Genomic DNA, 17,940 nt, shown 5'->3' on the forward strand with positions numbered 1-17,940 from the left:
CCAAGATTATGGGCTTATCAAGGAGATCTTTACAACAAATTGTCTGCTAGCCTATGCGGGGAGGAGACCCACAGATGGTGTTTTGTAAATCTCTGTTTACCAATTTTAAGAAAGTTGGAGTTTTCCAAAAGGAAAAATATTTTGTATGGTATATAGAAGTTGGTGCATGGATTCATACCTACATTAAATCTGTTATCACCCAGAACTAGACAGAATTTTTGAATAAAAATTTGGATATTTAATTCCTCCTGCAATTCATGTACTTTATTTTCCTTTTGCTTATTTTTCTTTTTTCTAAATTACGTATGCTATTATTTAGCTATGGCTTGCTATGATATATAGTCATAGTTTTATCTGTCCAACACGCTTCCCTTCTGAAAGCAAGAATTTCCTCCTTCTGGGAGTTACACTTGTCCCCTCCACCACCCAGACCATATAATTTCATTAATATTTGCAATGTGATTGCATTTTCTTATTCCTGACCCCAGACTTGTTATGAGTCCACCAAATCCATGATGGTCTCCTACAATTCCCAGCTCAAAGAGGCGGCCCTTGTTTCAAGCTCAATGTATCAGAGCTAGTCTCAAACTCTTTAAGCCTAGGCTATAAAGAGAAGTAGTCATGCTATTTTGATGGAAAAACTCTTAAGGTTTAAAACCCAGAGTAGTCCATTGATCATGCACCATGCTATGCAAGAAGATTGGGTCACACCAAGAGAAAATGAAGCTGTCTAAGGTGTGTAGCCACAATGAGAAATATCTGGTGGTGCTTGGCTCACCAGCTCTAGTTGTTTCTGAGAACCAGTGCAACCTTGACCTTGCTGTCCCAGATTGTTCCAAATATTCTAGAATAAATAAACTGATGATCCAGATTTGTCAGAGTTGGTTTCTAATCCTAGCACCCAAGGAAAGTCTAAAGTACTAAGTTTGTGAAGTATCCTAGGCCGCCATTTTTTAAGAGAGGAACTTCTTGGATTTAGAGCCCTGACTCAATTGTTTCAGTAGGCCCTCAAACACAGCCTGCTTCCTGAACTGTGTGATACGAACCATATTCTGTATTTTATACTCAAAGTATAGCAGGATCGTATATTTCAAATAATCAAATGGAAACAAATAAATCACTGAAAAATATGTGTTCAAAAATGAGATAAGGATTAGAAGTTTAAAGATTCTTCAAAATCATATAGCTATATAAACAGGCATACATATATATTGGTGAATTCAAATAGTTTATGGTATGATTTACAAGATATATGGCTTCTCTACTGACTAAAAATCAAATGTATGTTAACATTTGCAAAGTGCTGTGAGAAAAAAAAAAAGGTTACTTATCTCACTAGTGATTTTAATGCAAATTAAAGCATAACATGTATTACCTGATTACTATATGGCTACCCACAATGGTGTATATTGCAGCTGTGATCTGCCACAGACAAAACCAGATAATTCTCTAGATTGTTTTTGATGGAGTATCTGTCCCTGCATTTGTGAATATTTACTGATAAGATCTCACTTTCCTTCCTGACTGGAATGGCACTGGTGGCTAAGAACGGGAAGGAAACAAGTGTTCTTGGTTTTTCTTTTCCTGTGTTGTATGATCATTACACTTTTCCTTCCACCTTTAAATCCAAAGAAGTAATCATCTTTAAAAACATATTTAGAGGTGATTTCTTGCTTTATTCTGCTTTTTTTTCTTTCTTTCTCTCTTTCTTTTTCTTTCTTTCTTTCTTTCTTTCTTTTCGTTTGGCTATAGATCTTTAAATGATGTTGAAACAGGAAAAGTCTCACTCTCCTACTGATATCTGTTTCCTTCAGAGTGTGATGAGTGATGACTTATCACTTATAGTCACTTTTCCGTGAAACTCTTTTGAGTCAGATAACTTCCCAAACTGGGGAAATAATGAACTGGGAAAAAGGACTAGCTGAATGTCAGACATTTCTTTTGTCTGCTGTTCTGACTGTCGGCTGTCTCATAGAAAACCTGGTTCGGAAATTGAGGTAAATAATATATTTTTTAAAGGAAACAAAGATGAAAATTCTGAAAATGTGTTCCCTTAAAAAAAAAAGAAGAAGAATCATAGCAGAGGGAACGATAAATCAGAAATGAAAAGTTGCATTAAAGAAATAATTTAAAAAACACAGAAAATATATTATTAGTTCTGACTCAGAAAGAACAGCTGTGAGAAAGATATGGAAAGTGAAGCTGCATGCAGAAACAGACCTTACTTAATACATTATTCGCCATATGATCAGTATTTACCCATGTCTTTCAATTATTGTCCTTTTTATTTATGTTTTCAAAGTTGAAATATAACCTGTTTGCTTGAATATTAATAAATATATGCACTGAGTGTGTTTTCCCATAATTCTGAATACTACATATACATTTTAAATATGACTCATGGAGTATGCACAGAGAAATGTATGTGTACACACATACAACGTCATAGAAATTTGCATTTGAAGTACGCATATGATGTTTACTAGTCTGTAAATGAGTCCATATTATCACTTTGTTTATTAGATATGCATGCATTCTGTATTTCAGAGATGGTTTACACAATGAAGAAAGTACATGCACTTTGGGCTTCCATATGCCTGCTGTTTAATCTTGCCCCTACCCCTCTTAATGCGGATTCTGAGGAAGATGATGAATACATAATTATGACAGGTAAAATATTAGAAGCATTTTTCTTTTTAAGCTAGTCAAAGCTCTCAATTTTAATCTAGAAATGTATTATATTTTTCCATTGTGGAGAGAAATTAGTTGTTATTGAAGTGATATTTTTCTTGGAAATTTATTATACTCTGTGTGTGTGTGTGTGTGTGTGTGTGTACACACACACGTGTGTTCTGAACAGTCCAAAACCAACTAACTTTAGCTTAAAGACTTCTCTTTTTTATTCAGTGTACCATGTTAAACACTGGACTAACTCTGGGCGATTGCAAGGAGCAACATGTGGTAAAAACAACTCCCTATGACATTTGATGCCACCCTTTGACTAGGAAAAGTGTGGGGAAGGAAAGGGAACTTCAGACATCTGAGGCTTCAGTTATTCTTCTGCTTCTTGCCCATATTTCCAAAATAAAAACTTACCAGTTGAGACTAATATAAAAATCTAGCCAAGCAGGACACCAGAGGATCTAGTAATATAAGTTAGCTCCAATCCTGTAAAACTCTGTATCTAAAAATAAGAATATTAACAATAAAAAATAGAGCAAAGAGAAGATGGTATGGTAATGGTTATTGTGAAAAAATAACTTTCTTAAAAGTAACATTTTGTAGCAGATTAGTAAATTATTGACAGAAATCTCAAGTATTGGTTTTAATGAGAGAATATTAACAAAATGACAGCTTTATTTCATATAGCAGTTTAAGATGTAAAAAAGATTTCCATAAATGCACTCTTATTTTATATCTCTTATACTGCTTTAAAATGACTGTGTTCAGTGTGTTTAGTAAAGTTTAAATAAATACATCTTCTGGGCCTGAAACTGTGGAAGGTGCTAGAGGAACAGGTACGGCTGAGATGAGGTGCTGAAGAATCTCTCCATTTCCTAGAAGAGTCTGAAGTGTGGACAGTCTATTTCTGGGTAATGTAGTAAACAAAGTGACAGAAGCATGCAGAGAGTGCTGCTGTTGATGGGAAGAGGATGGAGATTCATTCAAGCTTGGCTCTCCGAGGGCTCTCACAAGGCAACGTGGTGTTATAAAAATTTCCTAGCGATGAAACATTATTTAGTAAACTAAAACCCTAATGTGCCTTTTTGAAAATAGGAATTTGAACATTGAGTTTCAATCCTTCATTTGGCTTTTTTCTCAAAAAGGGATAGGTTACAGTTCTAACATTCTGGAGGTTACAGAAACAAGGAAGGTGGAAGATAAAATAAGTCCTAACAGGGAAAAAGCAGGCAACCTCACTTGAGGAAACTGAGAAGCAAATTGATCCAAGCGTTTCCTGTATTGTCCCAGCCTAATTTTCCGCAATTGGACTGAGAAAATGAATATTGCTTAACCAGGAAGTTCCTGAAATTTTTGCTGATGCCACTGTCAACCAATAATCCAGAATCAAGTCATCAGTAATTAAGCCAGAATTTAAAATTACTATAACATAGCTCCCAAACCTAGATGGATAACAAAGAATTTTGATATTTAAGCTAGACTTAAAGACCTCTTGGCCGACTAGTTTCAGTTTTATCTGGTTTTGTTCTGTTTTTATTTTATATTAATTTTTACAGTAACCAAATCTCACATCTGAAAAAAAAATTCTATTTTGGTGATACAATTTATCACATGATGCTAAGATCATACCATCATTTTATAGAAGTATATTATTTAATTGAAATAAGCTACTAATATTAATAGAAAAATACATCAAATTTTATTGCTTCTCTCACAATCAGCAGGGAGAATAATCTAGAATTAACATCTAGATAAGACAAAAATGATAATAAAAACAGTGGTAATACGCTTTTTAAAACAATTCCATTGGGCTGGGAGAGAGAAAATTAAGAGTGAACATTTAGTGAAAGATAGGTATCTTTTTTAGGATTTAGAATCAGACAGACCTGAGTTTGCAGGTGTGGTTTGCCACCCAGTACTTTTGTGAGATTGAATAAGTTATTTAAATTTTCTAACTCCCAGTTTCTTAAGCTGTAATGAATAATGTAAATAACTAATTTCCTATAGTTTTAATATAAACAGTGGAAAATCATCTGGCACATTTTCTGACACCGAGAAGGCAAAAAGTACCTGTCTTTGCTCTTCCCTGCCAGAAAAAAAATCAAATCCTTTCATTAGAGGCAAGCAGCATGTGGACTCTTAGATAGTAAGTTACCTGAAAGCCCTAGATTCACAAATAAGTTCTAAGAGGATGAGTATTCTTACAGTCAAGGGCATGACATGTTCTCAGGCATCAAATATTACAGTAAGCCTTCTATCCAGCATCTCAGGACACGGGGCGGTGGGAGGGGAAGGCAGGATTGTAACCTTCAGATTATGAGACATAAAATTCATGGTATTAAGTGCGAATGATTCAATACAAACCATGATTCTATTTATATGGCTGGATCAGATTAAATTCCTTTTAGATTGCCTCTGTGTGTTTTGTTTCTCGTGGCTGCTGTCAGATAATTATTACCTCTGTAAACATTTCCATCAAGTCTCACTTTCAAGTCTCAAGAAAGTTATCGCTGACCCCTTCAGGATAATTTAGATATCCTATTGTTCACTCTTGTTCACTCGCACAGCACCCAGGACTTTCTGAATATCTGTGTAAGTCCTTAGTGTCTATATGCTCTATGAAGGAGGAGCTGCTGTCATCTAATAAACTGTCATATCTGCAGTGACAGCACAGTGCCCAACATACGGTCACCACACAATTATTAACATCCAAAAGGGTTTATCTAAAATAAGAAATGAAAACCAAGGCAGATTTACATCCCTTTTGGGTGGAGTGGCATGGCACGAAGGTCACACACCAAGCCTGGTCATTGCTTGAGTCCCGGGATGCTGCGCTCAGGTGTGGGCCACGGGATCACTGCACAAAGAATATTCTAGCACAGGATTTCTATAAGAAATGCATTAAAGTGTGAATAAAGACAAATAATCACTTAATAATTAACAAAATATAATTCATAAAAGTTAATACCTAGTGTTTCTCCTAGAAAATTTCTATACAATTACCACCTACCTCTGTCATTGAAACCATTTTTAGTTTCATAAAGGTAAATGTTTGAGAAAAAGAATGCTGTTAATTGAGTGGAGATTATATAATTAAAACTGAATGCTTGTTCCAAATACTAGTTAAGGAATCTCAGTCGCATATCTGTGACAGTATCACGCAGGTATTAAGAAGGTGTGAGATATGTGTTGTAAAACCATATGGGGGTCAATTTTAAACCCATCATTTGTGGTATGAATTTAAGCCATTTACTTAAATTCTTCAATGCTGTTTTATAATTTATAAAACGAAGATAATAATATCTAACTCACTATTATGATCATTAAATGCTACAATGACAAAAATGTCCAGAGTGTTGTAATTACTCGGTGAGCAGCGTTAACCGTTATTGCTGTGTACGGCATCTAGTTTTTGTTCTTTTGGTTTTGTGGTGCACTGCCACCACCTGCTGGCACAATTAGTAAATAGCAGATTCAACTTGGGTGAGTGCATCTTTAATACAGGAAATGGAAAAAAGATTTAGCTTGATGATAAACACTATCAAATATATCAAGAATAAAAAGTAGAGAAGTCATCAATTAGTATCTGATAAAAAATTATTGATTTATAAAAAATGATTTTTCTGAATATACATGGCAACTGAGAAATTAGGTAAAATTCCCTGTGTTCTGCAAATACACATTTGTATTCAAGTTTTCTGTCTGAAACACTGCTTCAATAACTTGTTTCTAAAGTTCTAAAGTAATATTAATTTGGGAACGAATAACATCACGTTGTATGAGAAGTGCTACAGCAATTTGAGATCATGGCGTATAGCTGTAAAATTTAAAATGCCAGAATATTTTTATTCACGCCTTGTTCATTAAAATTATGTGAATTCTGAGGTCCAATATTTAATCAGTTGGAAGGTCACAATTTTATTGGTGTCAAAAACAAACACGCCTACAGTTCAGAAACTCTTGATGCTAAATTCGCTGATACTTACTGTGATTTATCGTAAGTCAGATGCACTACTTAGGGTCTTCATACCAAACTTTCTGGCTTTTCAAAGCAGATCAAAATGTCAACTTGGCATTCTAAAATCCTTAAGTAAAGACAAAAAAGTATAAACAGCATTTACAATTATTCACAAATGTGCCACTCAGAAAAAAACTTTCATTCTTTTTAAATTCAAACTGACAATTTTTAACTTCAGTGATAGAGAAAATGTGTTTTAAGAAATCATTTTGGTTGATATATTTTTCTATTTTTAGAAAACATTTTTAGCAATTCTCAATTAAATTTATGTTATGAATTTCTATTAGAAAGTAGAAAGTACTTGTGTATCTAATTTAAGAAAAATGGGAGAATTTCACCATGAAGTACCCATATTTATAGGCACCAGAAACTGTCTGTAACCTGAGAGAAATTTTAAAGCAAATTATCATATTTTAGGTAAGTTCATCAACATAAAATGTTAGATAAAGGATTTGAAAGAAAAAGAAATGACATTTAAACTTGTCTACATTTACCAATATTTCTTAACTTATTTTGATAAAATTATTTATATATAGACTGTAGATATTTATTGAATTTAGTGACACTGTTATTGGTTTAAAATTATGAAAATATATCATATTGGTAAACACAAGCATTATATTTTGCCAATTGAACATAATTCTAGAGAAAGTTGAAGACAAACAAATGCATATGTTCAGTTGGGCGCAGTGGCACAGGCCTGTAATCCAGCACTTTGGGAGGCAAAGGTGGGCGGATCATGAGGTCAACAGATCGAGACCATCCTGGCCAACATGGTTAAACCCTGTCTCTACCAAAAATACAAAAATTAGCTGGGCATGTGGGCGCGTGACTGTAGTCCCAGCTACTCAGGAGGCTGAGGCAGGAGAGTCACTTGAACCCAAGAACTGAGGTTTCAGTGAGCCAAGATTGCGCCACTGCACTCACACCTGACGACAGAGCAAGGCTCAGTCTCAAAAAAAAAAAAAAAGCGTATGTACATAAAACTCAACTTTAGTTAAAGGTTTGACCAACATTCTTACTTGCTAATTAGCTGTTTTATAACAACTGTGTTTGAGGCTGAAAGTATCCCCGTATCATAATAATTATCTGCCATATGTTATTCTAACTTAACAAATTTTGGACCTGAAAAACATACTCTTCTGTCAGTTCTGTCATCTCAATTTATATCAATTGAAAAAATAATTAACTTATCAAATAGATCAAAATGATTAGATGGCATTGTATAAATTTAAATGGAATTTTTAAAAACTGAAAGCGGTGTTAGTAGTTGAGACAAAATAAACGTGTTCAAAAATAATTAGTGTCCCATGAATCAAACAGCAGCAAATGTCAATTTATATATAGAAAGCTATATTTTTAATCCTTCCAAGATTGGAAAGACTACTTACAATTTTATGACTCATATACAAAATAAACAGTACAATTTCAATCATTTTGTTACAGTTTTAACATTAGTAACATAAGACTAATACTTGCTATTAATTCAAAATTGATAATTAAAATAATGATACATTATGGGTGGGATTAAATTAATAAAATTATCTAATTTAACTTTTATTACGTGCATATTTTCTCTTTCAAAAAAATTCATGTGTTTAAATTACAGGAAATTTAAAATGGATTTCTATTTAGACAATCATACCTCCACAAACTTATCCCATATTTTATGCTTTAAAAATATTTTATGTGAAAATATTAAAGTCTCATCCATTCTTTTCTTTGTTCAAAGTAAACTATTTTAGAGAGCATGAAAACACTTTTTTTGAAGATATTTATACTCATCTGTTTAATATAGTATTGCTGCCCTCTAAAGGGAAAATTGGTTTAGGTCATTTACCGATTTCAATATTCCACATAATAATCAATTGCCAAAGACAAAGAAAATATATGGACTCAATATACAGAAAATATTCAAGCTGTATTATATAGCATTTTCATCATTATTCTTTTGGTTGCACCAACCACAATTTTCGTGCCTATCTTTACTGGTAAACAAATAGAGCTTATTTAACATTAGATTTCTATTAATTTTATTGGACGTGAAAAAAGTAAAATGTTTTTAAAATCTAGTTGAATTTCTTCTATGTGTATGCCCATTCCCAGGATAGAAAACTCTGTTGTTACAATTCGTAGTTAAATATTTAAAGAAAAAAAATATATAATTTGAAGTCGAAAGAATTGCCTCATTCTATGTAAAACATAGAAAGCATTATTTACATTATTTCAACATTATTAAAACCCAAGCATGGTATGGTAAGTAAAAAAGAAAAGCACCATGCAGTTTACTTTTTGTAACATCAAACACATAAATTTTCATAATTAGGGAATGGTTTAATATGGTATTATGTACATAAATGTGTGTGTGTGTGTATATACATATATATATATATACATATATATATATATATGAATGTGAATATACTGTTGTTTTATGTATGAAGAGTGACACAACTGTGGGTTAAGGAGAGAAACTCAAAGAATTGTCCATTGCCTGAGTTAAAAGAAGAGGTCTATTGCTGACACATCCACCTGAATGAAGTTACCTTGCAAGTACTACTCAATTCCCTCCCAGTTCGCTTAGAAGTTGTGTCTCATTTGGTGAATGTATTAACTTTATCTACCATTTTGATAACTGAATAACTTTTTATAGTTTCTTATCAGCATGTGTTATGGCATTTTTCCTTAAAATCAGGACATATTAAAAAAGAAATAAAGAACATTATTATAGTGTTGATGAAGGATGACATGTTGTATCTCTTGTTTTTACCTTATAGACCCTGAGTTGCCACCACTGAAATTTAGGCATACGTTTTGTGCATATAAGGCGGATGATGGCCCATGTAAAGCATGGATGAAGAGATATTTCTTCAATGTTTTCACTCGACAGTGTGAAGAATTTATATATGGGGGATGTGAAGGAAATCAGAATCGATTTGACAGTCTGGAAGAGTGCGAAGAAATGTGTGCAACAGGTAGGTTTCTGGGAACCCTTGTTACTCAATACCCTTTAGGACTGTTGAGCCTAATTACAGATTTGATAATTTAGGGAAAAAAGTAATTTCATGCTATTTTAACATTTCCAAGGAATCTTTTATTTCCACATGAATGGCAATTCTGAATTTTACCATGAATTACCCATATTTTAGGTACCAGAAACTCTATATGCCTGAGAGACCTTTTAAAGCAAATTATCATATTTTAGATAAGTTCAACATTTATGTCCAACTATCATTTTTCATTTTTTCATATCAGTGATTAAAAAATATATGAAGCCTTATTTATTGTCTTATACTCTTATCCATAATAAAGACAAAAGAAGAAAATCTCAACTCATGTTTACAGAATGGTGGAGTATTTTTGAAATAAAATGGGTATAATTCAGCAACCCAAAATTGCAATCTGAGTTGGCAGAAGAAGAACTGTTAGTCACACTGACTTAGTCTTTCCTTTGTCAACACAATGGTCTCATGATTGTCCTTTCTCAAGATCATGAATCTGAAAATTGAAGTTCTATGGCTACTAATAATAAAATTCTAAGCTGCATGAAATAGTTGAACTACATATGAAATATAAGGGATTTTTGTTATTGGAACATTGAAATACTACGGAAAATAAAAACAGAATACTATAAAAAAGAAAAGTCATCCCTGATGACCTTTGTAGACTTACTAAACCCAACATGTTATATTAATATTACTAAGTTATAAATTTCAAAAGTACATCATATTATATTAAACTTTTATTCTGCATTAATCTTATTAAAATTTAACTTTTTTATAAATTTTGCTAATTACCTTATTCCATGTGGTTTTATATCTTCTCACTAAGATAAATTACAAATAATTACTGACCAAAATTTTGAATGCTTTTTTTAACTCAGGTTATTCTCCCAAATTGTAAGTTACTCAAGGAATATAATAAGTTGGGTTGCTTTTATTTCCCTAGTTTCTAGTCTAAAATTCTACCATAGCATGTTTGTAGAGCTGATTGGATAGAATTGAGGTGATACAGAAATTATATCTCTGGTTAGTAACACTAGATGTCTTGTTTTTTGCAAATCAGGCAGCTCTGCATTCTCACTCTGTTACTGCTTTCTAAACAGCTGTTACTAAACAGCCTTCGCATCATGGTGCTCTTGGTCTGTGGGAAAACCTCAGTGTAGTGAAAAGAGCAAACTTCTCTCCTCTGTGACTCTGTAACGTGTTTTGTTGTATGCTCCAGAGCTTTCAGAAGAGAATAGAAATGAATATATTTTTTTAACCTCACAGCACTGATTTCTCTATTTCCTCTCTATAGATGCCCTAGTAATGTTACTAACACAGTTTAGGCAGCTCAGTGGTCCTCAGAGGCGCCTTTGGTTTTTGAGATTGCCTGGTCAGTTTCCATTCATCACAGATTTCTCTACCCCATTTTCTTTCATATACATTGGGCCAAGTATCCTTTTATGTTGAGTTGAAAATCATTCTTAGTTGTCAGAATTTTGGCCAGAAGCCTGGTTGCTCATCCTTAGTAATCCTCACTCTTTCATTTAGCAGGCTATTTATTTTCATCAATGAGNCTCTGAAATACACACCTGTTCTTTGTATATGTGTATAATTCAAGTCTTATGGTTTATCATTGTACAAAAGTTACTCTTTTCTTTAAAAGTTACTCAAATGTAATCATTTTGCTCATCAGTGATGGCCCTGTTTATCATTTAACATATCATTACTGGCTAATATGTAAATGTAACTCACTTACCCCCATCACCTCATTATCTATCAAAAGTCACTTGAGGCTGGGCACAGTGGCTCATGCCTGTAATTGCAGCGCTTTGGGAGGCCAAAGCAGGTGGATCACCTGAGGTCAGGAGCTCGAGACCAGCCTGATCAGTATGGTGAAACCCTGTCTCTACTAAAAATATAAAAATTAGCCAGGCATGGTGGCATGTGCCTGTAGTTCCAGCTACTCAGGAGGCTGAGACAGAATTGCTTGAAACCAGAAGGTGGAGGTTGCAGTGAGCTGAGATTGTGCCACTGTACTCCAGCCTGGGCAACAAATGAGGACTACATCTCAAAAAAAAAAAAAAGTCACTTTCTATTATTGTATCAATATCTGAGTGTTACATACAGCTCATCACTGTTAAGGATATAGCTGATATATAGAAAACGCATGGCTAGACTTTTAAAAGCACACCTAAGAAGAAAATTTCATCTACAGCCATGACAGATAACTAGAACTGTACTTTCTTTCCCAATATAAAGAACTATGAAACTGGACAAAATGTAAAAAACTAGTGTTTGTAAACATTGATCAAAAGGCAGTGAAGGATTGTGACCTCTGGGAGAAGGTAAATATATAAGATAAGCCCTCCAATCTCCCCTGCTTTCTGTATGAAGGCTTTCTGAGCAACAGTTATGGGAAATAAATCCAAGTATAGAATGGTGGACTCTCCAAAGACAGGACATGGCTATTAGAGATTAGAGAGCTGAAGTGGTTGTGGTTTTTCTAACAATGGGTGTGGTAGGGTTTGGCTCTGCATCCCCACCCAAATATCATCTTGTAAATCCCACATGTTATGGGAGGGACTGGTGGGAAATGATTGAATCACAAGGGATGAGGGGGCAGGCGGTCTTTCCCATACTGTTCTCATCCTAGTGAATGGGTATCACAAGACCTAATTGTTTTAACAAACAGGAGTTTATCTGCATAAGTTCTCTTTGCCTGCAGCTATCCTTGTAAGATGTGATTTACTCACACTAAATTGGTACCAGTAGTGTGGGGTGTTGCTGAAAAGATACCTGAAAATGTGGAAGTGACTTTGAAACTGGGTAACAGGCAGAAGTTGGAATACTTTAGAGGGCTCAGAAGAATACAGGAAAAGGTTGGAAAGTTTGGAACTTCCTAGAGACTTGTTGAATGGCTTTGAGAAAAATGCTGATAATGGTATGAATGATAAGGTTCAGGCTGAGGTGATCTCAGATGGAGATGAGGAACTTGTTGGGAACTGGAGCAAAGCTGACTCTCATGTTTTAGCAAAGAGACAGGCGGCATTTTGCCCCTGCCCTAGAGATTTGTTGAACTTTGAACTTGAGAGAAATGATATAGAGTATCTAGCAGAGGAAATTTCTAAGCACCAAAGCATTCAAGAAGTGACTTGGGTGCTGTTAAAGGCATTCCATTTCAAAAGAGAAACAGCATAAAAGTTTGGAAAATTTGCAGCCACAATGCAACGCAATAGAAAAGAAAATCCTATTCTCCAAGGAAAAATTCAAGCCAGCTGCAGAAATTTGTGTAAGTAACAAGGAGCTGAGTGTTAATGACCAGGACAATAGGGAAAATGTCTCCAGGGCATGTGAGATCTTTGTGCCAGCTCTTCCTATCATAGGCCTGGAGGCTTAGGAGGAAAAAATGGTTTTCAGGGTCAGGCCCAGAGTCCCATGCTATGTGCAGTTTAGGGACTTGGTGACCTGTCTCCCAGTCACTCCAGCTGTGGTTGAAAGGGGCCAATGTAGAGCTCAAGCTATGGCTTCAGAGGGTGCAAGCCTCAAGCTTTGGCAACTTCCATGTGGTATTGAGCCTGCAAGTACACAGAAGTCAAGAATTGAGGTTTGGAAACCTCTGCCTAGATTTCAGAAGGTGTATGAAAGTGCCTGGATGCCCAGATAGAAGTTTGCTGCAGGGGGGTGGGGCTCTCATGAAGGATCTCTGCTGGGGCAGTGCAGAAGAGAAATATGAAGTCAGAGCCCTCACACAGTCCCTACTGGGACATCGCCTAGTGGAGTTGTGAGAAGAGAGCCACTGTCCTCCAGGCCCCAGAATGGTAGATCCATCAACAGGTTGCACCATGCACCTGAAAAAGCTGCAGACACTCAACACCAGCCTGTGAAAGCAGCCAGAAGAGAGGCTGTATCCAGAAAAGCCACAAGGGTAGAACTGCCCAAGGCCTTGGGAGCCCACCTCTTGCATCAGTGTGATCTGGATGTGAGACATGGAGTCAAAGGAGAACATTTTAGAGCTTTAAGATTTGACAGCCTTGCTGGATTTTGGACTTGCATGGGGCCTGTAGAGCCTATGTTTTGGCCAATTTCTCCTATTTGGAACAGCTGTATTTACCTAGTACCGTACCTTCATTGTATCTAGGAAGTAAATAACTTGCTTTTGATTTTAAAGGCTCATAGGCAGAAGGGACTTGCCACATCTTGGGGGAGACATTGGACCGTGGACTTTTGAGTTAATGCTGATATGCATTGAGACTTTTGCAGACTGTTGAGAAGGGGGTCTGTTGGGGGGAATTAGGGGAGGGACAGTGGGGGGTGGGGAGTTGGGGAGAGATAGCATGGGGAGAAATGCCAGATATAGGTGAAGGGGAGGAAGGCAGCAAATCACACTGCCATGTGTGTACCTATGCAAATATCTTGCATGCTCTTCAAATGTACCCCAAAACCTAAAATGCAATAAAAAAAAGAAAGAAAGAAAAGAAATGTGAAAATATGAGATATAGGAGGGGCCAGAGGTGGAATGATAGGATTTGGCTCTGTTTCTTCACCCAAATCTCATCTTGTAGCTCCCATAATTTCCACGTGTTGTGAGAGGGACCTGGTGGGAGATGACTGAATCATGAAGGCAAGTCTTTCACATGCTGTTTTCATGATAGTGAAGGGGTTTCACAAGATCTGATAGTTTTAAAAATGGGAGTTTCTCTGTACAACCTCTCTTTTTGCCTGCTGCCATCCATGTAAGATGTGACTCGTGCCTCCTTGGAGAGGCCATGATTGTGAGGCCTCCCCAGCCAGATGGAACTCTGAGTCCAATAAACCTCTTTCTTTTGTAAATTGCCCAGTCTTTAGTATGTCTTTATCAGCAGAGTGAAATCACACTAATTCAGTGTGGAATATGATAGACTAGTGTGGAGAAACACCCTAGAAATCTGGATAGGGTCCCCTCTGAGTTTTTCATTGAATAATAAAAATTTAATTGAATAAAGGAAATTTTATGAGTTTGGGAAAATAATTATCAAGGACCTATAAGTGGAACAATTGGTAAAGGGCCCACATGACTAGGTAACATTTAGTATTTAATCTAGTACTAGGCCTAAATTAGACCTAGAGTAAAAGTTAGTTTAGGCTTGCCCTAACAAAGCTTAAAAACAAACTTAAAAGATTCAGTTAATCCACAAGTAACTTAACTACCTGCAAAAATGAACTTCAACATTCTTTAGCCAAAGACAATAAAATTCATCAACCAACAGTATGATATTCAAAAGTATTCAAAAATACCTCGAAATACTAAATGTTCAAAGAAGAAGCAAACTGTGATCAAGAACCAGGAGAAAAATGACTCAATTTAAACAGACAGAAATAACAAAGGTGATTGAATTAACAGACAAGGACTTTAAAACAGCTGTTATAAATATACTAAATGAAATAAAACATGAACATAATATAGAGATAAATTGAAAATATGAAAGAGAACTAAATGGAAATTCTGAAACTGAAAAATATATAAAAATTTTAAATCACCAGATGTACATAAGACCATATTAGACACTACAGAAGAAAAGATTAGTAAACTTGAAAACAGCACAACAGTTTAACATCAAACACAGTGGAAAATAACAGACCAAACAAACAAGCAAATAAGCATATAGCCTAGTAATTAGTGACACAATATCAACAGGTCAACCAAAATGTACAATTGAAATCCTGAGAGTCATAGCAGAAAAAATATGTGAACAAATAAAATACCAAAGAATTAACCTCACTGGATAGAAATTATAATATATAGAACCAAGAGCCTTTACAAATAATAAATGATAAACAAAAAGAAAATAAAACACATAAGTAAATATTGGAGTTAAATTGCTGAAAATCAGAGATACAAAGTAAATCTTAAAAGGAGCTGGGGAGAGAATACATTAGATGTAAGGGAACAAAGACCAAAATAATTACAAATTTCTTACAGGAAACAATTCAAAAGAGAATAAGTTTCTTAAAGAGTTGAAAGATTCTATCTACCAATAACAATAAAGCTGTGAAAACAATCAATAAGTCAATTCTACTTACAATAGCTACGAAAAACCAAAATACCTAGGAATACATTAAAGTAAGGAGGTAAAAGATCTCTACACAGAAAACTCCAAAACTCTGTTGAAAGAAATTGTAGATGACATGAAAAAAATGGAAAAACATTCCATGCTCATGGATTGCAAGAATCAATATAATTAAAATAACCATAATCCCTAAAGCAATCTACAGATTCAGTGTAATTTTTATCAAAATACCAATGTCATTTTTTCACAGAATTAGAAAAAGCAATAGTAAAATTCATATGGAACCAAAAAAGAGCCCAAATAGCCAGAGTAATCCTAAGCAAAAAGAAGAAAACTGAAAATGTCAAATTACTGGACTTCAAATGATGCAAGGCTGTAATAACCAAAAGAGCATGATATTGGTATAAAAATAAATATAGATCAATAGAAATAGAATAGAGAACTGTATTAGTCCATTTTCACTCTCTGATAAAGACATAACCAAGACCATGCAATGTACAAGAGAGATTACATGAACTCACAGTTTCATGTGGCTGGGGAAGCCCCACAATCATTGCAGATGGTGAAAGGCACGATTCCCATGATGACAGACAAGAGAAGAGAGCTTGTGCATGGAAACTCCCCTTTTTAAAACCATCAGATCTCAGACTCATTCACCATCATGAGAAGAACAGGGAAAAGACCTGACCTCATGATTCAATTATCTCCCACCAGGTTTCTCCCATAACACGAGGGAATTCAAGATAAGATTTGCATGGGGACAGAGCCAAACGATATTACCCCACCCTCAGCCCTTCCCAAATCACCTTTCTTCACATTTCAAAACTGATCATGCCTTCCCAACAGTCCCCAAAAGTCTCAACTCATTTCAGCATTAACTCAAATGTCCACAGTCCAAAGAGTTCTCCAAGAGGTGGCAAGTTCCTTCTGCCTATGAGCCTTTAAAATTAAAAGCAAGTTAGTTACTCCCTAGCTACAAGGGGGATACAGGCATTAAGTAAATACAGCTGTTCCAAATGGGAGAAATTGGCCAAAACAAAGGGTCTTCAGGCCCTGTGCAAGTCCAAAATCCAGAGGAGCAGTCAAATCTTAAAGCTCCAAAATATTTTCCTTTGACTCTGTCTCACATCCAGGTCATGCTGATGCTAGTAGTGGGCTCCCATGGTTTTGGACAGCTCTGCCCCTGTAGCTTTGCAGGGTACAGCCCCCATCCTGACTGTAACAGTTATTTATATTTATTTACAGCCAATTGATCTTTGATAAAATCAACAAAACCACACACACTGGTGAATGGGCGTTCTATTCAATAAATGGTGTTGGGAAAATGGATAGCTGTATGCAGAAGAATAAACGTGGAACAGTGTCTCTCACCTTATACAAAAATTAAAATAAATTAATGACTTAAATGTATGGCCTAAAACCATAATAACTCTAGAAGAAAAATCTAGAAAAAACTCTTCTGGATATTTGACCTAGGCAAAAAATTTGTGACTAAAACCTCAAACGCAAATTGAAAATAAACAAAAATAGACAAATGAGAATTAAAGTTGATCCACAAGTAAATTAAAATCTTCTGCACAGCAAAAGACATATCAGAGTGAACAGATAACCTAAGGAACGAGAAAAATTTGCAAATTATGTATTGGACAAAAAACTAATATCCAAAATCTGCAGGGAACTCAAACAATTCAACATGAAAATAACAAACCATTTTTAAAAATGGACAAAGGACCCAAAAAGATATGTTTCAAAAGAAGCATAGATGCAGCCAACAAGCATATAAAAACTACTGAAAATCACAAATTATCAGACAAATGCAAATTAAGATCACAGTGAGATATCATCTTACAGCAATCAGAACAGCTATTATTAAAAAGACAAAAAATAACAGATGTTAAAGATTAAGAGAAAATAAAATGCTTATATATTGTTGCTGGAAATGTAAATTTGTATAATCTCTATGGAAAACAGTATAGAGATTTCCCAAAGACCTAAGAAATAGAACTACCATTTAACCAGCAATCCGACTACTGGATATCTACCCCAAAGCAAAGAAATCATTATATCAAAAAGATAACTATATTTGAATGTCTAGCACAGCACTATTTACAGTAGCAAAGATATAAAACCAACGTGTGGCCATTAACAGATGATTAGATAAAGAAAATATGATATTTATGTATACACATATACCCCCTATGGAATA

At 35.0% G+C, this 17,940-nt stretch overlaps 1 protein-coding gene across 8 annotated transcripts in view; it reads left to right on the forward strand.

The window, feature by feature from the left end:
- Positions 1-17,940, forward strand: part of TFPI (tissue factor pathway inhibitor) — an 82,305-nt gene that overhangs the window by 39,072 nt on the left and 25,293 nt on the right. For 7 of the 8 annotated variants that reach the window (XM_017545045.2, XM_017545048.2, XM_017545046.2 and 4 more), the window contains 2 exons: positions 2,548-2,670; positions 9,478-9,675. In XM_017545045.2, coding sequence (XP_017400534.1) covers positions 2,550-2,670; positions 9,478-9,675 — 319 coding nt within the window. In that variant the 5' untranslated portion in view covers positions 2,548-2,549. Of the gene's footprint in view, positions 1-2,545; positions 2,671-9,477; positions 9,676-17,940 lie in introns of those variants that run through there. The other variant, XM_017545049.1, reaches the window with a different exon arrangement.

Source organism: Cebus imitator, unplaced genomic scaffold, assembly GCF_001604975.1.
Source record: "Cebus imitator isolate Cc_AM_T3 unplaced genomic scaffold, Cebus_imitator-1.0 Scaffold176, whole genome shotgun sequence".
NCBI classification, from domain to species: Eukaryota; Metazoa; Chordata; class Mammalia; order Primates; family Cebidae; genus Cebus; species Cebus imitator.